The 10,045-nt window shown below is 43.1% G+C and overlaps 1 protein-coding gene across 1 annotated transcript in view; it reads right to left on the reverse strand.

Moving 5' to 3' along the window:
- The window catches only part of LOC137372866 (cytochrome P450 4B1-like), a 47,766-nt gene extending 40,046 nt beyond the window's left edge, over positions 1-7,720 (reverse strand). Inside the window, exons 1-2 of the mRNA XM_068037240.1 lie at positions 7,404-7,720; positions 765-909 (exon numbers count right to left, since the gene is read on the reverse strand). Of these exons, the coding sequence (XP_067893341.1) occupies positions 765-909; positions 7,404-7,577 (319 nt within the window). The 5' untranslated portion in view covers positions 7,578-7,720. The remainder of the gene's footprint in view (positions 1-764; positions 910-7,403) is intronic.
- Between the last annotated feature and the right edge of the window lie 2,325 nt (positions 7,721-10,045).

A 10,045-nucleotide genomic window follows, 5' to 3' on the forward strand; every position in this document is an offset into this window, starting at 1 on the left:
ATTTCCTTTTCTTTTGCTAAACACATCTTTTACTCTCAACGGTTCAAGACATGAATAGACCTCCCTCTGGGAGGCTCTTCTAACAATGCTTGCTCTTTTGAACAGGATACAAGAAAAAGCATATTGTCTGATCGGTAATTCTAATCTCTCACTCCTAGCCTGTATCCTTTCTCGTTCCATTGTAAACCTTGATATGCCACTTTATCAATGCTATAATTGTCATTGCTCCCCTGAATTTTACACTGGCATTATACATATATGTATTTTGACAACATTTAGAATCAAGGGATAAATTGGTATATGCTGTTTTCTTTTTAAAAATCAGCAAAAATCATAGTGTCAAAAATTACTTTACAATGTTACTACAGATGTAAAAAGCTTCCATAGAGTAGCAACATTGCTTTTGAGATTTTTAAAAATTCATTCAAGGGATGTGGGCATTGCTGGCTAGGCCAGCATTTATTGCCCATCCCTAATTGCCCTTGAGAAGTTGGTGGTAAGCTGCCTTCTTGAACTGCTGCAGTCCATGTGGGGTAGGTACACCCACAGTGCTGTAAGGAAGGGAGTTCCAGGATTTTGACCCAGCGACAGTGTTCGGCCATTTCATTTCATGTTGAACCACCAAAACAACATAGCTTCTCTTGAAAAATATGACACATAACTATTATGGACACATTTCCTGCTGGACAAGGTGACTATCTCCTTTAACAATTCAGATTAAGATCTGTGGCTCATATATACTGAGAAAAATCTGTATCTCTTACCTGAAACTGCAAGTAATGCCTTGGCATAGTCGGGGTGGTATACAGCTAAGAATGCTGTAAATGGACCAAACCACACTTGGTGACCATATGGATAGTTCTTTGCCCATACCACTGTCTTGTCTAAATCTGTCCCATCTTGAGCAAACTGTAATGAGATTCAACAAGGTGAAATAAAACACTGACAAACTTGAAAGATTTTATCTCTATGTCTATGCCTATGTCAATCTCAACGTACTCAGGATAAGTAATTACCAAGTAAAAAACAAAAGGCTCAAAGCAGAGAAGGTTAGCCAAAGAATGCTCTCTTGACTACTGAAAGTGAACAAAAGCTGCAGTCTTAAATCATACCAAGAGGGTGGGATTCTTATGCTAGTTTTCTTTCCTCCTCTCCTTAATGTATTGATTCATACTGGGGGTTAATTCTATGAATTCCAGCAGTTCACCAGTATATTACCCAAGTGAACATTATTCACAAGTAACTCTAGATTGTAAAACTGTTAACAGACGATTGAAGCATGGTAGGCACCACATTCAAGCATGATCCATTTTCTGTTCAAGTTCAAATATTTTAAGCATGGATCACTAGATAATGAAGAAGAATCCTGGATGATTTATTCCTCCTTTGCCCAGGGGCACTGAGGCCAAAGTAGCTCCCATACTGCTGTCCTGGTTGTGATTAGCTACTTTAGCACAGACTGAGACTGATGCTGAGATTTTCCTTCCCTGTATGTTATGATTCTACAGCTGTCAGAACATCTACCATCAGGAAGTTGCTGTAATCTGTTCATTGGCGCGGACTTTGCCATTGTAACAACAGCGAAACTGTCACTGTTTGTCATCATTACTCTGCGAAGCTGATAGCAACTTCTGACATCCGCGCATGCGCAGTTAAATACTGAAATCCAGAAGTTGCTGTCAGTGATTCCGCATCCCTCCAAAGGATACACTGTTGAAGTCCTCGCAGAAGAAAATCAAATAGAAATTACTGAATTTGCATAACAGTTGTGTGTCAGCTGTGGCTTAGTTGGTAGCACTCTTGCATCTGTGCCATAAGGTTCTGCATTCAAATCCTACTTTAGGGCTTATGTGCAAATTTCAAAGCAGCTATTCCATTGAGGGAATGCTGCACTGTCAGAGATGCAGTCTCTTGGATGAGATATTAAACTGAAGCCCCATCTGGCTGCTCAGGTGGATGTAATAGATCCCATGGTGCTATTTCAAATAAGAACAGGGGAGTTGTCCCCGGAGTCCTGGCCAATATTTATCCCTCAATCAGCATCACAAAAAGATTATTTGGTCATTATCACATTACTGTTTGTGGGAGTTTACTGTGTGCAGATTGGCTGCTCTGTTTCCTATGTTATAACATTGACTGTAATTCATTGTAAAGTGCTTTGAGGTGCCCATTGATCATAAAAAGACTTTCTCTTCAACTTCCTCTTTTTATGCTATTATTCATGCTTGGAAAAGTTATGCCTTGTTGAATGTGGTGTAATTGGGTTTTTAACAGGATACTAAGTCATAATTACTGCTAAACAATCCTTCTGGCCCTGAAGACTAATTTTATATTTGTTGAGTACCAAATTTCTCCATTCCGTTATAAAAAAATTCCATAGATTTTTGAAATGATAAGACTTTTAAAAAAATGTTTATGCTAGTTCAGCTTCTACCTTAATATCTTGTGTATGTCCCAATCTTTATTTCTGTAAAATTATAAAAAATACAGTTACAAGAGCCATTATCAAAGATATGATTCACTACAAATCCAGATAGGCACATCTTTAGAGCTTTTTTCATTTGGCAAGTTCTGTACATGATTTTGCCGGTGAAATTAAGCACAGTGTAGGTCAAGACTTCTCTCGAGTGCGAGCATCACCATCCAGTATTAACACTTTTAATGTTTGGGTGGGCAGACAAAGGCAGTGTAAGAATAAATAAAAGGAGGGCTTAAAAATATTCAAGGACTGCTCGGCGGAGAAGGGAGAAGATAACGGAAAACATTGAGAACATGACATATGGGGAGGCAGTGGCCTAGTAGTATTGTCACTGGACTAGTAACCCAGGGATTTGCTATAGGGACATGGGTTTGAATTCCACCACGGCAGAAAGTAGAATTTGAATTCAATTAATAAAATCTGGAATTAAAACTAGTCTAATGATGGTCATGAAACCATTGTTGATTGTTGTAAAAATCCAACTGGCTCACTAATGAGCAAGCCACTCAGCTGTATCTAACCGCTATGAAGTCAATAAGGAAGGAAACTGGACGGACCACCCAGCATCGACCTAGATACTGACAACGGCAACCCAGCCCTGTCGACCCGGCAAGGTCCTCCTTACCAACATCTGGGGGCTTGTGCCAAAGTTGGGAGAGCTGTCCCAAAGACTAGTCAAGCAGCAGCCTGACATAGTCATACTCACTGAAACATACCTTACACACAATGTCCCAGACAACGCCATCACCATCCTCAGGTATGTCCTGTTCCTCTGGCAGGACAGACCCATCAGAGGTGGCGGCACAGTGGTAGACACTGGGGAGGGAGCTGCCCCAGGAGTCCTCAACATTGATGAAAGTCTCAGGGCATCAGGTCAAACATGGCCAAGGAAACATCCTGCTGATTACCACCCCCGGCTGTCCTCCCTCAGCTGATTCATCAAAACTCCTCCATGTTGAACAGCACTTGGAGGAATCACTGAAGGTGGCAAGGGTGCAGAATGTACTCTGGGTGGGAGACTTCAATGTCAATCACCAAGAGTGGCTCGGTAGCACCATTACTGGCCAAGTCCTAAAGGACATGGCTGCTAGACTGGGTATATGGCAGGTGGTGAGGGAAAAATATACTTGGCCTTGTCCTCACCAATCGGCCTGCTGTAGAAGCATCTGTCCATGACAGTACTAGTAGGAGTGACCACTGCACAGTACTTGTGGAGACAAAGTCCTTTCTTCACATTGAAGCGACCCTCCATCGTGTTGTGTGGCACTACCACCGTGCTAAATGGGATAAATTTCGAACAGATCTAGCAATGCAAAACTGGGCATCCATGAGGCACTGTGGGCCATCAGCAGCAGCAGAATTCTACTCAACCACAATTTGTTAAAACATGGCCAGGCATATTCCCCACTTCACCATTATCATCAAGCCAGAGGACAAACCCTGCTTCAATGAAGAGTGCAGGAGGGCATGCCAGGTGCAGCATCAGGCATACCTCAAAATGAGGTGTCAACCTGGTGAAGCTACCCAGGACTACTTGCTTGCCAAACAGTGTAAGCAGCATGCAATAGACAGAGCTAAGTGATCCCATAACCAACGGATCAGATCTAAGTTCTGCAGTCCTGCCACATCCTGTGATGAATGATGGTGGACAATGAAACAACTAACTGGAGGAGGTGGATCCACAAATATCCCTATTCTCAATGATGGGGTAGCCGAGCACATCAGTGCAAAAGATAAGGCAGAAGCATTTGCAACAATCTTCAGCCAGAAGTGCCGAGTGGATAATCCATCTCAGCCTCCTCCTGTGGTCCCCAGCATCACAGGTGCCAGTCTTCAACCAATTTGATTCACTCCACATGATATTGAGAAATGACTGGAGGGACTGGATACTGCAAAGGCTATGGGCCCTGACAACATTCTGGCAATAGTACTGAAGCCTGTGCTCCAGAACTAGCCATGCCCCTAGCAAAGCTGTTCCAGTACAGCTACAACACTGACATCTACCCAGCAATATGGAAAATTGCCCAGGTATATCCTGTACTCAAAAAGCAGGACGTGTCCAACCCGGCCAATTATCGCCCCATCAAGTCTACACTCAATCATCAGTAAAGTGATGGAAGGTGTCGTCAACAGTGCTATCAAGCAGCACTTGCTTAGCAATAACTTGCTCAGTTGGGTTCTGCCAGGGCCACTCAGCTCCTGACCTCATTACAGCCTTGGTTGAATCAAGGACAAAACAGCTGAACTTAAGAGATGAGGTAAGAGTGAGTGCCCTTGACATCAAGGCAGCATTTGACTGAGTATGGTAGCAAGGAGCCCTAGCAAAACTGAAGTCAATGGGAATCAGGGGGAAAACTCTCCACTGGTTGGAGATAAACCTAATGCAAAGGAAGATGGTTGTGGTTGTTGGAGGTCAATCATCTCAGCTCCAGAAAATCACTGCAGGAGTTCCTTAGGGTAGTGTCCTAGGCCCAAACATATTCAGCTGCTTCATCAATGACTTTCCTTCAATCATAAGGTCAGAAGTGGGGAAGTTTGCTGATGATTGCACAATGTTCAGCACCATTTGTGACTCCTTAGATACTGAAGCAGTCCGTGTAGAAATGCAGCAAGACCTGGACAATATCCAAGCTTGGGCTGATAAGTGGCAAGTAACATTTGCGCCACACAAGTGCCAGTCAATGACCATCTCCAACAAGAGAGAATCTAACCATCTCCCCTGACATTCAATGGCATTACCATCGCTGATTCCCCCATTATCAACATCCTGGGGCTATTGACTAGAAACCGAACTGGAGTAGCCATATCAATACAACACCATATAGCCATATCAATACCCTGGCTACAAAAGCAGGTCAGAGGCTAGTAATCCTGCAGCAAGTAAGTCACCTCCAGACTCCCCAAAGCCTGTCCACCATCTACAAGGCACAAGTCAGGAGTGTGATGGAATACTTACCTGGATGGGTGCAGCTCCAACAACACTCAAGAAGCTCGACACCATCCTGGACAAAGCAGCCTGCTTGATTGGCACCCCAACCACAAACATTCACTCCCTCCACCACTGATGCACAGTGGCAACAGTGTGTACCAACTACAAGATGCACTGCAGCAATGCAGCCTTAGATAGCACCTTCCAAACCCGCAACCTCTACCACCTCGGAGGACAAGGGCAGCAGATGTATGGGAACATCACCACCTGCAAGTTCCCCTCCAAGCCACACACCATCCTGACTTGGAACTATATCGCCGTTCCTTCATGGTCGCTGGGCCAAAATCCTGGAATTCCCTTAGTAACAGTACTGTGGGTGTACCTACCCCACATGGACCGCAGCAGCTCACCACCACCTTCTCAAGGGCAATTAGGGATGGGCAATAAATGCTGGCCCAGCCAGCGATACCCACACCCCACGAACAAAGCAAAAAAAAAATGAATGACACTTTCTCTCAGAGAGGTAGAAATCTCAGAGAAGTGGAGAACAACGAGTGGAATCTTATGAACCCCATGGAGGTGGGTTTGGAGGCAGGACCGGGAGGGAAATAGGAAAGGCTGACATTGGGTTGGTGGCCCAACGTGTTCCTTCCTCTGGCTGATCTAGTCAGAGGGGGGTGAGCAGTGGAAGTGGCTCCCTATCCGCCAGCGGTGGCTGGCCAATAATTACTAATTATGAGGATAATTAGGGGGACAAGGAAGGAGCAGCTTCCCGCTGAGTGATGAGCCTGTTAGCTCCATGGAGATGGCCTTCCGGTGGCAGGCTAGGTGGGCATCAAAGCCAAAGGCTCCATGACCAATGATGGGGCTGCAGGCAGGAAAAGCTGCACCCTCAGCCCAAACGAGTCCATCGGCGGGACTTCCCCTTTGCTCCAAGGAGCCTCCCAGCTTAGGCCCTCATCATTTTTGTTGCACTCCTCTGAGGACACTTTCATGTTGAGATGGCCTTGCACTCTCCTTACTGCCTAAACAGCGCCCACCTCTCCCGGGGCTTCCGGAGGTGGTCAATTAATTGGCCGCCTCCAGGAAGATCTCGCAGGCGGGTGGGCCTCACTGACCATCAGCGACAGGACCCGCATTTGTCCCGGATGGAAGAATATTTTAAAAGGCGGTAAGATTCGCCTAATGTCTCAAAGAACAAAGCAAGACAGCTCGGTGGAGAGGGAGGACAGAAAACAAGTCAGCCTGAGTTCATAGAGCAAGGTAAAACAGAAAGCAAACTATATAATTTTAGAAATAGTAAAAGCACTTCCATAGCACCGTATGTCATTGAAAAATCACTGTGTTTCACACAAGTATTTTTGAATTGAAATGATTGTTATATAAACAAACGCAGCAACTATTCAGCAACAGCAGTCTCTGATAAATAGAAATGAAATGAATGACCAGCTGATCTATCTTTTTTGGTAGCATTGGTTGAGGGAGAATGATGACCAGCAGCACGAGAACTCAATACACTTCTTCAAATCATTACTCATAAAGATCAGAACAGAAAACCTACAGGGGGATCTCTCCACAATTTCCTAATATGTTTCCAGTGATTGAGGGTTCCCACTGGAAGTAAAATTTTTATAAAATTGAGTAAAATGATTCATTTCAAAGATGAGATTTCTGGCAATACTGTGCTGCTTCAGTACTGTAATGGAACACCAACTTCAAATGCTATTACAACGCTGAAACTCAAAACCTTATTAACTAGAAGTGAGAGTACAACGAACTGAACTGAGCTGTCACAGCAATACATGATGGTCGGAAAGAGAGAAAAGTTACCTCTTTCTCTTACGTATGATTCAAAACTGTGTTTTGAAGCAATAGCAAAAATGAATAAATAACAAAATCACAAATATTGGCTATGCTGAGAGTATTGGCTATCGCTGAGAGTTGTCAAAGAACAAAGGCAACATCATTTGACTTATTGTTTGATTTCATACATACCTCAAGTGCATGCCCATATAGCCAGTGTGCTTGAGGTCCAGGGAAAGGTTTCATCGCTGTTATCAGCTTCCATCTCTTGCGAAAAAGTTGCAATAATTTGAACAGAATATACATGAAACAAATAGCAACTATTAGCTGAAACACCTGAATTACGTCTATAGTATATGAGAACATTTTGTGCAATTGCGTGACTGCAATCTCTTGCTGTTCAAATAAGATTTGTCAAAACACTTGGGGGTCTAGAGTCCCAACTGAGAAGAATTCACACTGAATCTACCTTTTAATAGCCACACCTCCAACACAAAACAAATTCTGAGAGCCAATCCACTGTGCCTGCTCCAATTCTTTAACCTAGTTTTTTTTTTCTACTGTGGTTCCACAAGTCAATATTTTAGCAATTTACCCTGTAATCTGTGTATCATTTTGCCATTGATTTTACATTATCAATGTAAATATTGTGAAATTTGCAACAGCTATTAGAGGCTACTATTGTGGAGCACAGCTACCTTCACATATATCACACTGTCACAATAGTAGTTATCCTGCAGTTGAGTCAATTTTTAATCCAGGGAAAATAAATCAAAGACATTGAAGCATTTCACAAAAATGTTGCAATATCTCATTGCAATTTTCCACAGTAAATTTGCATAAACAGTCCAAATATTGTGTAAAAAGGAGGCTGCACCATGACTGTGCATTGGATATCATTCAGAATATAATCTAAAGGTGTTGTACTGATTAAAAATGAAATAAATGCTCTTACTCCTGGCACACCCAGGTCAAGCACAGGACAGGCTGAATGCAGAGTAAGGTACTCTTGACTCTGATTTAACAATTTACTTTAACCTGAAACTCAGAGGGCACCTCGACTAAAACAGTGTGATTTTTTTTTCTGTTTCCCAAGCTGAGAAAAACTGCAACTTCACAATGACATGACATTGGATATAACAACTATTGCAATGATTCAGCTAAAAATGACAGGTTAACTATAGACGAGATGCTCAGGAACAAAGACTAGCTATGGTTGCTATTGATATTATTCACTCTCAGAAAAAAAATCAACTAATCCTTTTCTTTTTGAGGATGTTCCAGACAAATTATGTCCTGGAAAATGTCATGAAATAGTTATAGATTTTCATGAAACTTTTGACAAAGTCCTTTATGAAAGATTCCTTTAACAACCATCTATTCAGCTGCCTCTGCCACTTCCCTCCCTTCCCCTGGCCCACAGGGTGAAACTTCCTGTGAGGTTCCCCCCACCCCCTCTTCAGCCCTAGCCCTGAATTTATAAGTTTTTCTAATTTCTAGTTTCTCTAGGGATTTCCCTATCTCCCCTCATGCCCTCTCCAAGCTCATCTTGTCCACGTGACCCATGTCCTGCTCCCTCTACACTACACCCACTAAACTGCTGACCACCCAATTTCCCTTCCTGACCTCCATGTTAGCTGATATTGTTAACAGTTCCCTCTCCTCAGGTACTACACACCTCCCCTTCAAACTTGTTGGCTTCACCCCACCCTATCCTTAAAAAACACACCTTTGACCTCTCTGTTGTTATAAACTCCAGCCCTCATCTCCAACTTACCTTTTCTCTCCAAAGTCCTCAAATGTGTTGTCACCCCCCAAATCTGTGCCTATTTTTCATGCAACTCTATTTTTGAACCCCTCTGATCAGATTTCCATCCTGCCATAGCACTGAAACGGCCCTCATCAAAGTCACAAATGGCATTTTATGTGATTGTGGTAAACAATTTTTTCTCATTCTTCTCAACTAGACTGCAGTCTTTAACACAGGTGACCACAACATCATCTTCCAAAGCTTTCCTCCTTCATCCGGCTGGGTGAGAATGCCATTGTTTGGTTCCATTCTTATCCGATGAGAATCCCCTGCAATGGTTTCTCTAACCACTCTGGAGTCCCTCAAGGATCTAAATTGGCCTTCTCCTACTTCTCAATTACATGCTACCCCTAAGCGAAATCATTTGAAAACAACAAAATCAGGTTTCACATGTACACTGACAACAATCAGTTCTACCTCACCATAGTCTTTGGTTCCTGCCACAAACTCTGTTCCCTAGCCACTGATGTTTTCATTCAGAAAGCGAGTTGGTGAAGGATATAGCAGGAGCCAATCTTTACATACTTGTATAAGCATTTCTGTACATCGTTACAGATTACAGGAAAGCACCTCCTAACCCAACAACCACAGTTTAAGTCAGTGCCAATTTATAGAGGCACAATTGAATTCACAATTAATGCCCACCAGCTGCCTACAATTAAACACAATTAATATACAATTAACAACTGACTCCATTCCTTTCCCTGGCCACTATCCGAGACTGAACCAACATTTCACAACCATGGCATCCTATTTAACCCTGAAATGAGCTTCTGACAAAATATCTGCTCAATCACCAAGACCGCCTACTTCCACGCCTGTAACATTACTTGTCTCCAACCCTATCTCAACTCATCTGCTGCTGAAATCTTCATCCATGCTTTTATGACCTCTGGTCTTGACATACCAGTTTCTATTCGCCTTCTCCACCATGGATGCCCATCTCACCTTCTCCGAATTGCTTGTGGTCAGCCACCCTGGTGATCTCTAGTGCTCCCTCTTCCATGGTGGTGACGATATGAAG

The sequence above is a fragment of the Heterodontus francisci genome, chromosome 8 (genome assembly GCF_036365525.1).
Source record: "Heterodontus francisci isolate sHetFra1 chromosome 8, sHetFra1.hap1, whole genome shotgun sequence".
Lineage (NCBI taxonomy): Eukaryota > Metazoa > Chordata > Chondrichthyes > Heterodontiformes > Heterodontidae > Heterodontus > Heterodontus francisci.